The following is a 15,090-nucleotide window of genomic DNA, read 5'->3' as shown; positions in this document are numbered from 1 at the left end:
TTTTTATTGGTTTTTGGTTATTCTTGAATGTTTCTTGTTTTGTTTGTGTGTTTGTTTGTTTTTGATTTTTTTGAGACAGAGTATCACTCTGTTGCCCAGGCTGGAGTGCAGTGGCACAGTCTTGGCTCACAGCAACCTCTGCCCCACCCTGGGTTCAAGCAGTTCTTCTGCCTCAGCCTCCCAGGTAGCTGGGATTACAGGCGCCTGCCGCTGCACCCAGCTAATTTTTGTATTTTTAGTAGAGACAGGGTTTCACCATGTTGGCCAGGCTGGTCTCGAACTCCTGAGCTCATGTTTCACCTGCCTTGGCCTCCCAAAGTACTGCGATTACAGGCGTGAACCACCGCACCCGGCTCGTTTTGTTTTTTATAAACAAAAGTAAAATCTGTTTATAAATTTGTATTTCCTCCTCTTCTCACACAGAAGTAAGCATATTATAAGTATTGTTCTACATCTTGCTTTTAACATTTAATCTTGGAGATCATTTTATGTGTGAACATAGTGATTATCCTCAGTTCTTGCTACAGTGCATGGTATTTCATTGTGTATACCAGCTTTTATTCAACCAATGCCCTATTGATGGGCATTTTCTTTTTTTTTTCTTTTTTTGAAACAGAGTCTCGTGCTGTCACTAAGGCTGTAGTGCAGTGGTGCGATCTCGGCTCACTGCAACCTCAGCCTCCTGAGTAGCTGGGATTACAGGCGTGCACCACCACACCTGGCTAATTTTTGCATTTTTAGTAGAGACAGGGTTTCACCATATTGGCCAGGCTGCTCTCAAACGCCTGACCTCAGGTGACCTCAGGTGATCCGCCCACCTCAGGTTTCCAAAGTGTTGGCATTACAGGCATGAGCCATTGCACCTGGCCCCTCCCTTTTTTTTTTCATACAAGGTCTCACTTTGTTACCCAGGCTGGAGTGCAATGGCACAATCACGGCTCACTGCAACCTGTGTCTGTCAGGTTCAAACGATCTTCCTGCCTCAGCCCCTCAAGTACGTAGGACTAGAGGCGTGCACTACTATGCGTGGCTGATTTTTGTATTTTTTGTAGTGATGGAGTTTCACCATGTTGCCCAGGCTGGTCTCGAACCCCTAACCTCAAGTGATCTGCCTGCCTCAACCTCCCAAATTGCTGGGATTACAGGTGTGAGCCACTGCTCCCAGCCTTCTTAGGCATTTTCTTTGTTTCTGGGTCTTTTGCCATTTTAAATACTCCGATGAATAGCTAGCTCTATAGATAAGTAATTTAGTATTTTTTTTAGTGTATTTTGGGCTAGATTTCTAGACACAGGATTGCTATGTTACGTAAATGCATGTGTAATTTTCCCTTCGTGTATTGTGAGACTTGGATTTTTGCCAGTGGATAACTGAGAGTAGTTTCTTCATATAGTTTTATTTTACATTTCTCATAGTTTGAATTGGGCATATTTCCATCTGCCTAAAGGCCATTTTCTTTTCTTTTGTGACTGTTCACATATTTTCCCATATTTTATCAGGTTGTCAGGTTTTTTTTCCTGAAACCCAATGTTATACATTAAAGATAGTTACTGCAATAGACTATCAACCAATTTTTACTTTAGGTGATTTGAAGAGTATCTTAGTGGCAAAAACAAATGCAGAGGGAGACTTTTAATTTCTGAACTACCATGGAAAGACAGGCTTTCTGTTCATGGTACTGGTAATTTTTATATGCTTTTAAGAACTATACTCTTAGTGATACTATTAAATTGTCCTCAGAAGTTAACAATCACAGCTGGGCGCAGTGGCTCACGCCCGTAATCCCAGCCACTTTGGGAGGCCAAGGTGGGTGGATCACCTGAGGTCAGGAGTTTGAGACCAGCCTGGCCAACATGGTGAAACCCTATCTCTACCAAAAATATAAAACAATTATCCAGGCATGGTGGCGTGCACCTGTAGTCCCAGCTACTCAGGAGGCTGAGATGGGAGAATCTCTTGAACCTGAGAGGTGGATGCTACAGTCAGCCGAGATTGTGCCACTGTACTCCAGCCTGCGCAACAGAGTGAGACTCCATCTTAAAAAGAAGTTAACAATCGCATTTAGGCATTACCTTTCAATTAATTTGGGGGGCATAGTATTCTGGCAGAAAACCATAGAGTTAAATAATCCTGCTTAATTCTGTTTCTAATACTATTTGAGTACTTTTGAAAAGTAAGACTATAAGCTTCAGATTTTGAATATTATCTCAGCAAACCACCTCTGCAATATCTGGTGCACTGTAAGTTTTGAGAGATAGTCATATCACTTGGTTATTCTCCAGCTCTGGGGTATCTGAAAAATTGTCTGCCTTGTACTGGTGACTACGGTGATACGAGTCAGTGAGTTAGAGTTGGGTCCTCACCTCCCCCAAAAAAGTCAGTGAGTTAATAGCCTGGAAGACTTAAAAAAATAAGGTGTTGCCTACCACTTTCTTTTATACATCGCATTACTGATACATGAACAGATTTTCTTTTAAAAATACAGCTTTGTAATGAAATCCTAAAACAAGTGTCTTTTCTGACAATTCGTCATTTTTCATGTGACTTCCAATTTAAAAATCAGATATTCTATTTTTCTAGAAGAACCTAACAAGACATGTGAGAGCAGTAACATTAGTGCTACCACTACCTCCATCCAGCCTAATCTGGAAAACAGTAACAGCAGCAGTGAACTAAATTCTTCCCAGAGTGAATCTGCTAAGGCAGCTGATGATCCTGAAAATGGAGAAAGAGAATCTCATACACCTGTCTCTATTCAGGAAGAGATAGGTAAGAATATACTTCATCCATTCCATTAAAGGGAGGTTTTTTCTTTTTTTTTTTTTTTTTGTGTGTGTGTGGTGTTTTTGTTTTTGTTTTTAGTTTTTTAGTTTTTTTTTTTTTTTTTAGTTTTAAATTTTTTAAATGAAAGTTTGGTGGGGGGTGGAATTTAGATGTTCTTTTCCTTTATTTTTCATTTTTTTTTTAAAACACAGATAGCACTTGCACTCAATGTTTTTGTTTTAAAAATCTACAAAAGCACACAGAGCGGGGAAGAAAGATCCTTTTCATACTCCCCTCCCCAAAGGTAACCACCATCCATCAACAGTTTGGTGTGTAACATTTTAGATCTTTCTCTCTGCAGTTACATTTATGTATGTATGTTTACAAAGTTTTTGGAGGGCTTTGGGCGATTTTTTAGTTTTGGGGGTTTTTAAAATATAAACAGGATCAGTCTGCATATATTGTTCTGCATCCTGCTTTTTTTACTCAGTGATACATGGAGAGAATCTTTTTGTGTTATGAATTGAATTCATTTTTTTTAAAACTGCTGCATGGTACTCCAGAGTATGGATGAACCATAATTCATCTACTATTTCAATATTAATGGACATTTATGTTGTTAACAGTTTTTCATTATTACAAATAGTGGTGCTTTCAAACATCCTTAACATATATCTTTGTGTACTTGTGCAGGTATTTCTGGCAGTATAGAAACAGTAAGTGGACTTGCTGGTCAAATGGTAGCTACATTTAAAAAACAGTGATAGCTACTGCTTAATTGTATATCAAAAGAGATTTATACCAGTAATTTTCGTACATTTCTGTTTCCTTATTCTCTCACTTAAATTCAACATCATTCCTCTTAACATTTTTGCCAACGGTGAAAAGTATTTCGTATACAAATTTACATATTCTTACTCAACGTGGTTAAGTTGCTTACATATATTTGTTGAACTTCCTGTGAGTTGCTTATTCATATCTTTTTCTCACTTTTTCCTAATGAGTTTTGTTATTTTTCTTTAATTAATTTTAGGAATGCTTTATGTATTATGGCTATTAATCTTCAATTTTACATTTATTTGCATAGTAATTGCCTACTTTTAGCTCTTTGTTGTCATACAGAAGTTTTTACATTTTTATATAGTTAAATTTATCAATCTTTTTCTTTGGAGTTTCTCTGGATTGTGTGTTTTATTTATTTATTTATTTATTTATTTTGAGACGGAGTCTCGCTCTGTCACCCAGGCTGGAGTGCAGTGGTGCGATCTTGGCTCACTGCAAGCTCCGCCTCCCGGGTTCACGCCATTCTCCTGCCTCAGCCTCTCCGAGTAGCTGGGACTACAGGCGCCCGCCACCATGCCCGGCTAATTTTTTGTATTTTTAGTAGAGACGGGGTTTCACCGTGGTCTCGATCTCCTGACCTCGTGATCCACCCGCCTCGACCTCCCAAAGTGCTGGGATTACAAGCGTGAGCCACCACGCCCGGCGATTTTGTGTTCTATTAAGGAGGGTTATCCCCATCCCAAGAATATACATTTTATAGTAATTCTTCATAATATATATAATCTTGGGATATATATATATATAATTATGTAAGAATTATATATATTATATAAGAATTATAATATATATAATTCTTGGGATATAATATATCCCAAGAATATACATTTTATAGTAATTCTTCATAATACTTCTATAACTTTGTTTTCAACCTATCTAAAGTAACAATTTTCGTTTGATATGGGTTGGAAATCTGTTTTAATTAGGACTTTTTCAATTGCAAGTGACCAAACAAACTTAAACTAGCTTAAGTGAAGAGGGAATTTAATTAGCTCATATAGTTGGGAAGTCCGAGCCATCATCAGGTATAACTGGACCCTCAGATATCAAACTCTTTGTTTTCCTCTCTCTCTCACCTTTTAGGTCTACATATATTTATGTGTGTTAACCTCATTCTCTCCCAGTACAGACAGGCTATTCCCATGTGGCAGGGAAGATGGCACCAGCAATTTGTATTTATATGTTTCCAAGGTCTGTGACCCAAAGGCAAGGCCCCTACTTCTGCTCCACATCAAAAGCCCTTGAGGAAGGAATTTGAGTGGCTTATCTTGGATCATATTGTTTCTAACCCTATGGCCAGGGCAGGCAAGGTACTACGATTGATGCCTCCAGCAAAAGTGTATGACTAGAGTTGGGTAGGAATGGTTTTTAAGGAAAGAGGGATGCTGCAAATATTATAGCATAGTAAATATCTACACTTCCATCCTTTGGTAGCTCAGCATGTGTGTGTACTCACATTTGTTCCCATACATACAATTCAAAAATGGTTCTGCCTAATATAATACAAAGATTTCACCCACAACTTAAAACTTTTTCAAAAACCTCTTTCCCACAGTTACATCCTGTAATTGTATCTAGACCTAAATCTAGTATTTCTGTGTGTGTACATTAATTTCAATAGATCTGGGCTGGGCTTGGTGGCTCACGCCTGTAATCCCAGCACTTTGGGAGGCCAAGGCAGGCGGATCACGAGGTCAGGAGTTCGAGACGAGTCTGGCCAACGTAGTGAAACCCCGTCTCTACTAAAAATACAAAAAAAATTAGCCGGGCATGGTGGTGTGTGCCTGTAATCCTAGCTACTCGGGAGGCTGAGGCAGGAGAATTGCGTGAACCCAGGAGGCAGAGATTGCAGTGAGCCGAGATCGCGCCACTGCACTCCAGTCTGGGTGACAGAACGACACTGTCTCAAAAAAAAAAAAAAAAAAAATTAAATTTCAGTAGATCTGGAGGTGGCTTATCTTGATCTCACAATCCATGAGCCACATTATGAATTTAACTGCCTATGACACTCATAAACATAGTACAGGGTGTTCTACCTCTGGATGCCATTGGTTTTCTGGGAGAATGGCTGTGTTTGAGAGGTGAGAAGCATATAAGAAGATTCCCCTTCTGGAGGCCATTCTGTTTTAGCTGCCTAGTTCCTGCTGTCTGTTACTGGAGTTGGGTCGCTGGGGACTGCTGTAGGATTAAACAATCATATAACCCTATTTGGCAGGTTTGGGGTTTTTCCTGACAGTGGCACTCACTTGTAGATTCCTAGGTTCCCAGCTAGTACTTAATGCCCAGTAACTTGCTTTAGGATCCATGAAAGTGAACACCCTCCACTTCCTCAGTTTATCTGTTTATCTGTTTAGTAGGCCAATAGTCCTAGCCTTCAGGTGTGAAGAGTTTGTGTAGGCTTCTGCCTGCTGGTATCATTAAACTATGAGCTGCAGAGGCTGATGTAGATCTGTAGCCTGCTGCCAGGCTGCATCACAAGGATCCACTGCTTTATAATAGGAGGAATATGGCCTTTGGGCAGAGGGTGTTCAGTAAAGACCTCTACCCTCAGTTTAGTTCTTTTTCTCCATTCCTTTAGGTCTTACCCCTGTGGTAATTTTCTCCTCCTTTCCCTTATTTGCACTAAATTTAGCAAGTGATAAAGGATTGACTCTGAGCAGTATTGGATTGTTGGCTCTGAATTAGGAAGCTTTTTAAAAGCACTGTGTCATTCTTTCTCTTTTCAGGAAATCTGACCCAGAACAAATAATGTCTAAAAAGTATCTATTACAGGACTTTATAGATGGTCCCAAGAACTAACCACCATAGTTCAACATCTTGGCATAAAACTCCATGATCTGAAGGCCAGGTGCAGTGGCTCATGCCTGTAATGCCAGCACTTTGGGAGGCTGAGGCGGGTGGATCACCTGAGGTCAGGGGTTCAAGACCAGCCTGACCAACATGGTGAAACCCCGTCTCTACTAAAAATACAAAAATTAGCTGGGCATGTTGGCGGGCGCCTGTAATCCCAGCTACTTGGGAGGCTGAGGCAGGAGAATCGCTTGAACCCAGGAGGCAGAGGTTGCAGTGAGCCGAGATCACACCACTGCACTCCAGCCTGGGCAACAAGAGCGAAACTCCATCTCAAAAAAAAAAAACCTCCATGATCTGAGACCCAAGAGAAAATTGATAGTCTGACCAACTGCTTTGCTACCACACATCCAAAGTGACTTGCTTTCCAGCCTGGGGTGGCAAGATGCTCAACACCCTCTCTCCATTTTGACTTATTATTTAAGGAGGGCAAAGAGGTGTGTTCTTTCTGTTTAAAACAAAAATCTGTGGAATGTGAGATAATTTTAATTACCATACCTTAAAAATCGGAGCTGGAAATTTGTAGAAATTTCTAGACCTACTTTTGAATTGTATTTTCTTTATTTCCAAAACTGTAGTAGTGTGATATTTTGGAGTCAAAATCTTAAAATATTCTACTGCATTATTTAGAATTTACTGGTTTTGATAGAAATACATCAAACTTGCTTAAAAAGGGAATTTTATTGACATACACTATTGAGAAGTCCAGTGTTGGTGACAGCCTCAGGTGCATTGTTGGATCTAGGGAGCCAAATGAGGTTATTGAGGCTACTTCTGATTTTGCCATTTCATATTTTTCTGTTTATTTCTTCTCTGTGATGGGCTTATTGTTTGTTGTTATCAACGGTTTTCTCCATGTTGTGGGAATAAAAGTGGCCAACTTCTGATTTACACCCTTCCTGCTCATTAGTACAAAAAGCAAAGACCCCTTCTCCATCTGTGGATTTTAAAAACTAGAAAAGGATGCTGAGAGGATTGAGCCAAAGAGCCAGTCCTGGGACAGTCACTGTGGCCAACTAGTGGTGTGCTTTGTCTGGCCACACTGGGTCCTGCTGCTCACTCCAAAGGGGCAACATACTTGATTTGCAGCCCTGGCAGAATCATATGATTAAAGTGTGGGAGAGCGGTGGTGAGGGAAGTATCTCTGCAAAGGAAGGAAGGGGTATGGAACAGGTAAAATTAATAGATGTTTATAAAATTCTCTTAATCATTTTCCCCAAAATGCATAGCCAGTTTTCCCAATCCTAGTTTTTCTCTATTTACTTAAAATGCCATCTTTATTATATATAATATAGTAAATTATCTGTCTTTTCATTTGCCAGTACCACAGTGTCTTCATTTTTTAAAGCTTTAAATTAAAAAGGAAAAAATCAGAGCTTATTCAACTGTCTGGTCAATGGAAATTTAACAGTGATGCAGTAGTTTTAGAATATATACAAATTTTTTCAGCCTGGGCTATATGGCGAAACCCCATCTCTGCAGAAAATACAAAAAATTAGCCAAGTGTGGTGGTGCATGCCTGTGGTTCCAGCTACTTGGAAGGCTGAGATGGGAGAATCACCTGAGCCTGGGGGGTTGAGGCTGAGGTGAACTGAGATTGTGCCACTGCACTCCAGCCTGAGCAACAGAATGAGACCCTGTCTCAAAAAAAAAGAAAAAAACATTCAGCCAAAGTGAGATTGATCAGTATATAAAGCAGAAATTGCTCCTGTGCAGTTTAGTGTGTCCTTAAAAATTTACTAGGAAAATGTTGAGAGGTCTTTATTAGGTTATAAAAAACTAATTTAGTTGATTTTTTTTTATATTGATAAGCATACACAGATAATTATCTAAATTCCCTAGTGGAAAATTCATGACATTTATGTTTATAAGCTCAAAACTACTTGGTATTTAAACAGAATTTCAGTGGAAATCTTTCAAAAGCTTACACCTTTTTATACAGAAATCCATATTGAATATATAAGGCAACACTTTGTTAGTTTGCTTTTTGAGTTATTATTATGTTTGTTACTTGTAAGTTTGTAGCAGCTCTTCCTGTTTTCAAATAGATGAGCTTTTAAACAGATAACCTAGCATGTTTGAATTTTTTGTGGAATAATAGATGACTCACAGTAAAGTTACAACATACTTTCTTTTAAGTAAAAATCTTAAGGAATAATGATACTCGTTTTGCCATTCAAGGGCCTTTTTTTATCTGTTTACTTTGTGGATCTTACACATACACCAGATACGAGTTTTGGTGAAATAAGGTGGTTATAATTATTTACTTATTGTCAGCAATTACTTTGTGGCCTGTTCATTTGACAATAGGTGATTTCAAATCGGAGAAGTCCAACGGGGAGCTAAGCGAATCTCCTGGAGCTGGAAAAGGAGCATCTGGCTCAACTCGAATCATCACCAGATTGCGGAATCCAGATAGCAAACTTAGTCAGCTGAAGAGCCAGCAGGTGGCAGCTGCTGCACATGAAGCAAATAAATTATTTAAGGAGGGCAAAGAGGTGTGTTCTTTTTGTTTAAAACAAAAATCTGTGGAATGTGAGGTAATTTTAATTATCACACCTTAAAAATAGGGGCTGGAAATTTGTAGAAATTTGTAGATCTATTTTTGAATTATATTTTCTCTATTTCCGAAACTGTAGTAATTAACAAGATTGAAGGTATTAGGCTTTATAAGTATAGTTGTGTACCCAAATTTCAGTCAAGGCATAAAAATGCTATAAATGGCTGATACACTTTCTTACTACATGATCAGTTTTATTCTACATATAATTCTAAAGAATTAAAGCCGCCTTTACACATATGAGTAGGCTGTTTTGGGTTTTATGGTTTATTAAAGAACTGTAGATGATTCACTGCTCAGTTCTAGCTGTGATCACTTCAGGTGAACCTGCAGCTAATTAAAGGATGAGGCTTACCCATTGATAGGAGAGTACTGTGGATAGGACAGCATGGCATCCCAGCTCTGATCATGAACAACGGGATCAGAGCTAGGACTCGGTATCTCTGCGCTTCCGCTAGCCATGGTGACAGGACACGGCCCCAACTTGGTCTCCCATATTCGAGAATTATTTGCAGGGTAGATATGCAAGAATAAAGGACGTTCTTAACATCACAGCAATTGCTTAAAAGCAGTGGCTTTCGTACTTCTTTTTGACTCTGACCCTCAGTCACATACACATTTTTTCATAGCAGCCCAATACACATATTCAAAAGCTTTCTGAAATACTATTTTACCTTATGATGTGGGAAGCACCCTGATATTTTCTGTGCTAGCCTATTGCATTACATTTTATTTTTTAAAAAGCTGAATAAGGCCACTGTTTATTTCATAGTCCACTAAGAGTTGGGATCAACTGTTTGAAAATACTATTTTGAAGTATCCATGGGGTCTTACACTATAGCTGGAATGATAAAAGGACCTGAAAGGGTGTTTTTAGGAATATATTTTTGGGGGGATAGTACATGTGATGCCCTTCTTTTTCCGTTAAGTATATGTTATAAACTTGAAAAAAATGGTAGGTGAGTAATTTTTATGTATGGTTTCATGTGTGTATTTGAAGTTTTAATACATGAAAGCAGTGAATAATAGTATCTGACGTGTAATAGGTACTTAATATGTGTTAGTTTTCTTTCTGCAGGCATATCTTGGTTGTTTAATTATAAACAATTAGCTTTAGCTTTTAACTTAGCTTTTAGACTTCAAAAGTTCTATCATAAGATTTATCTTACTTTGAATTATTAATTTTAATTATTGAAAGACAATTGATTAGATGAAATTTACATCTTTGATTGACGTAAATAATCCAGTCTTTTTATTTTTTTGGTCAGGTACTGGTAGTCAACTCTCAAGGAGAAATTTCACGGTTGAGCACCAAAAAGGAAGTGGTCATGAAAGGAAATATCAACAATTATTTTAAATTGGGTCAAGAAGGGAAGTATCGCGTCTACCACAATCAATACTCCACCAATTCATTTGCTTTGAATAAGCACCAGCACAGAGAAGATCATGATAAGAGAAGGCATCTTGCACATAAATTCTGTCTGACTCCAGCAGGAGAGTTCAAATGGAACGGTTCTGTCCATGGGTCCAAAGTTCTTACCATATCTACTCTGAGACTGACTATCACCCAATTAGAAAACAACATCCCTTCATCCTTTCTTCATCCCAACTGGGCATCACATAGGTAAAGGAAACTAAGGTTAATTTATTGCTGTAAATATACTAAATGTTTATAAAATGATTGTTGTAGTTGTGCACTTGAAAACGTCATTACCAATGAATTGAATGAAGTCAATGTGGTCAGCAGACAGGACATTAGAGGCATGAGTGTACTTCTAACTTACTGAACCAACACCACTATTTGGAGGATTTCTAGGAGTCGTAGTCTTTATCCCTGGAATCAGATGGAGGCCAAAGTTACAACTATTGTGCTTTTAATTTAAGGTCAACCTAGTGAAATAATTTCTTTCATTTCTTCTGAAATATAGGGCAAATTGGATCAAGGCAGTTCAGATGTGTAGCAAACCCAGAGAATTTGCATTGGCTTTAGCCATTTTGGAGTGTGCAGTTAAACCAGTTGTGATGCTACCAATATGGCGAGAATCTTTAGGACATACCAGGTAAGTGAATTCTCAGCCTTGTAAATGATGAATATTGGACTCCCTTTTGAAATACTAGCCTATTAATAATGAAAGTTAATATATTTAAGAGGCCATATTGAAGACTTTACTTTTGGCCTCATTTTCTTCCTATATAAGTTGTAAACATGAATGAATATTATTAGTTCTTTCTTTCTTTTTTTTTTTTTTTTTTTTTTTTTTTTTTTTTTTTTTGAGACAGAGTCTTGCACTGTCTCCCAGGCTGGTGTGTAGTGGTGCAGTCTCAGCTTGCTGCAACCTCTGCCTCCCATGTTCAAGCAATTCTCTTGCTTCAGCCTCCCGAGTAGCTAGGATTATAGGCACCCACCACCTTGCCTAGCTAATTATTTGTATTTTGAGTAGAGACATGGTTTCACTGTGTTGGCTAGGCTGGTCTTGAACTCCTGACCTTGTGATCTGCCCTCCTCAGCCTCCCAAAGTGCTGGGATTACAGGTGTGAGCCATCGCACCCGCCATGAATATTAGTTCTTATTTGCCATACAGGATTGTGATGAAAATCGAAAGAGATCTGGTATGTGAAAATTTAAAATATTTTCTAAAGTAAATAGCATTTTTATTGACTAGAAAGAGCACTCACATTTTTTAGTATTTATTCTAGAATCTTGTAGGCAGTATGCTAGAAATCTGATTTACATCCTTTTTTAAAGTTCAGTGTCCAACCAAAGATCATGTAGCTCCCGAGTAGACCCAGGGCTGCGCAACTTGAACAGATGATTAAAAAGAAAGAAAATTTTGTGACTTGAATCTACTTTTTAGCCCTGATAGACTTGCTTTGTAACTGTAGTCTTTAAAAAGTTACTATTACAAAACTAAGGTTATGGTAAATAATAGAATATTTAAGGGCATAAAGTAAAAAGTAAGAACCATTTTATCTTCCCTGCCCCCATCTTTTCTACAGAGTCCACTCCAAAGGCATAGCCCTATAGTTTTTAAAATATAAATACAAGCCAGGCACAGTGGCTCAACTTCTGTAATCCCAGCACCTAGGGAGACTGAGGTACTAAAAACACAAAAATTAGCTGGGTGTGGTAGCACATGCCTGTAGTCCCCAGGTACTCGGGAGGCTGAGGCAGGAGGATCGCTTTAACTCAGGAGGCGGACGTTACAGTGAACCGAGATTGCACCACTGCACTCCAGCCTGGGTGACAGAGCAAGACTTCATCTCAAAAAAAAAAAAGGAACATAAGATATGTTTTTGAGAAAAGTAAATTTATGCCTACTAAATGGTTTTCATCTGCTGAGGATATGGCTCCCAGTTTTCTTTGGTGTTTCCACCACATACATTTTTTTTTTCTTTTTGACACAGGATCTCACTGTCACCCAGGCTGGAGTGTAGTAGCACCATCACAGCTCACTGCAGCCTTGACCTCCCTGGGCTAAGGTTATCCTCTCACCTCAGCCTCCCGAGTAGTTGGGACTACAGATGCATTCCACTATGCCTGGCTAAGTTTTGTATTTTTTATAGACATGGGGTCTCATTATGTTGCCCAGGCTGTTCTTGAACTCTGAGCTCAAGCGATCTGCCTGCCTTAGCCTACCGGAGTGCTGGGATTACAGTTGTGATACATTTCTGATAAGAGTGCAATTAGTACAATGGTTGCTATAACAATTTTAGAGAATGGTTTGACAAAAACAAAGTTAAAAATGCAATTCGACTCCTTCCTAATACAGTAGAGAAACTTTTACCCTGTGTACATGAGAAGACATTGTAGCAGGGTGTTCCTTATAATATTATTTCATAATGATGAAATTTGGAAAGAGTATCTAAGTGCTCATAATCAGGCCTTTTTTTTTTTTTTTTTTTTTTGAGATGGAGTCTTGCTCCGTCACCCAGGCTGGAATGCAGTGGCGCGATCTCGGCTCACTGCAGCTCCACCTCCCGTGTTCATGCCATTCTCCTGCCTCAGCCTCCCGAGTAACTGGGACTGCAGGCGCCCACCACCATGCCCGGCTAATTTTTTGTATTTTTAGTAGAGATGGGGTTTCACTTTGTTAGCCAGGATGGTCTCGATTTCCTGACTTCATGACCCCCCTGAGCCACTGCGCCCGGCCAATATTAGGCATGTTTAAATTGTGTTATTTCATAATGGACTGTTACATAGCAGTGAAAAACACACTGGAGCAACAAGTGTCGAGATTGAATCTTGTAAGTTTACAATAGAATGAAAACATTTGGAGAGGGTGGGAGGGGCACAAGGGTTGTAAAAATTACCTATTGGGTACGGTGTTTACCATACAGGTAATGAGTAACTAGCAACTCTGTTCCCCCCAGTGCACATATACCCCTTGAATATAAAATAAAAACTTTTAAAAAGAGAAAACAGTTCCATATACTACATACATTTGTGTAGATTTTAAAAGCATGTGTGATAATACAATGTTACAGTATTGTTTAGGGATATAGACATTTGTAAAATTTTAAAGGCAAGGGCTATATGCTTGAAAGGTAAGAAATACACTTCTAAATAAATAAATGCTCAACTATAAATCATAATGAAAACTAGAAGACATTTTGATCTGGATGTTCATGAAAGTACTACATACATTGAAATTTGTCAGATGCAATTAAAGACTTCATAGAAGTTGCTAGCTTTTAATGCTTATATTAGAAAAGAAAAACTGCAAATTAATTAGCTAAGGGCACATCTCAAGGAACCAACCTAAAGAAAGAAAATATTAAAGATGAGCAAATATGATGAAATAGAAAACAAATATACCTTAGATCCCATTATGTTTTATAAGTCTCTGATAAGATTATCAAGGGAGGAAAATAATACAGCACAAGTAACCAATATCAAGAATAAAAAAGGCCGGGCACAGTGGCTCATGCCTGTAATCTCAGCACTTTGGGAGGCCAAGGTGGGCGGTCACCTGAGGTCGGGAATTCGAGACCAGCCTGACCAACATGGAGAAACCCTGTCTCTACTAAAAAAAAAAAAAAAAAATACGAAGTTAACCAGGCATGGTGGCACATGTCTGTAATCCCAGCTACTCGGGAGGCTGAGGCACGAGAATCTCTTGAACCCTTGAGGCAGAGGTTGCGGTGAGCTGAGATCGTGCCATTGCACTCCAGCCTGGGCAACAAGAGTGAAACTCTGTCTCAAAAAAAAAAAAAAAAAAAAAAAAAGTAAAGAAAGAGACATACTAACCAATATTTCTGATTCTCTAGAACTTGGAATTTTAAAGCCTTCACAGGGTCACTAAAACAGTATTCAGGTTTCCTACATCCACAAAGAAAGGGGTCCACCTAGAAAGAGTGGACCAAGATGGTAGAATAAAAGTCCCCAACTGATCGTGCCCCACCTTCCATCCCCACCGCCACAGAAAGGGACCCACTGAGCTCCTTTTGGGTGGGGGGAAGGGTTGGGGAGGACGCCACACTGATCCCAGTCCTTAGTAGGGCAGAAGCCACACTCTTAGGCAGGAAAAGGATTTCTGGTTGTTTATCACTGCACCTGTCGCTAAGGTGATGGCAGGACCAGATGATTGCATAAGAGATTTCTTAAATTTCGAGAACCAGACAGTTCTATTTAAACTTTTCTACCAGAATAGAAAAAGGAAATTTTACAGATTATTGTTTCTGTTAGCGTGAAACTGTTAGGCAACTTGATAAATAGAAATAGACAAATAGAAAATTATGGCCCTGTCTCCTTTATTAATATTTATTAATAATTAATAGCAAATAGGTGTATCTATAAGAAATCTGAAAATATTGATATGCAGATATATTCAGGAGTAAATTTAAAGAATAAGAAACCATGGCTAAATTGGCTTCACCTTAGACACCAATCTCCAATACTAGGAGATTACTAATACCATACTATTTTAAGAAGTCAAAGAAAGGCTGGACGCAGTGGCTCACATTTGTAATCCCAGCACTTTGGGAGGCCAAGGCGAGTGGATCACTTGAGCCCAGGAGTTTAAGACCAGCCTGGCCAACGTGGTGAAACCCCATCTCTACTAAAAATTAGCCAGGCATG

General features: G+C 38.9%; 1 protein-coding gene across 10 annotated transcripts in view; it reads left to right on the top strand.

The window, feature by feature from the left end:
* BPTF (bromodomain PHD finger transcription factor) overlaps positions 1-15,090 on the top strand; it is a 158,799-nt gene that overhangs the window by 59,525 nt on the left and 84,184 nt on the right. For 9 of the 10 annotated variants that reach the window (XM_030827056.1, XM_030827052.1, XM_030827057.1 and 6 more), the window contains exons 6-9: positions 2,579-2,767; positions 8,762-8,949; positions 10,280-10,635; positions 10,940-11,071. In XM_030827056.1, coding sequence (XP_030682916.1) covers positions 2,579-2,767; positions 8,762-8,949; positions 10,280-10,635; positions 10,940-11,071 — 865 coding nt within the window. The remainder of the gene's footprint in view (positions 1-2,578; positions 2,768-8,761; positions 8,950-10,279; positions 10,636-10,939; positions 11,072-15,090) is intronic. The other variant, XM_030827051.1, reaches the window with a different exon arrangement.

This window comes from Nomascus leucogenys, chromosome 14 (genome assembly GCF_006542625.1).
Source record: "Nomascus leucogenys isolate Asia chromosome 14, Asia_NLE_v1, whole genome shotgun sequence".
NCBI classification, from domain to species: domain Eukaryota; kingdom Metazoa; phylum Chordata; class Mammalia; order Primates; family Hylobatidae; genus Nomascus; species Nomascus leucogenys.
This window is presented reverse-complemented; position numbering and strand designations above follow the sequence as displayed.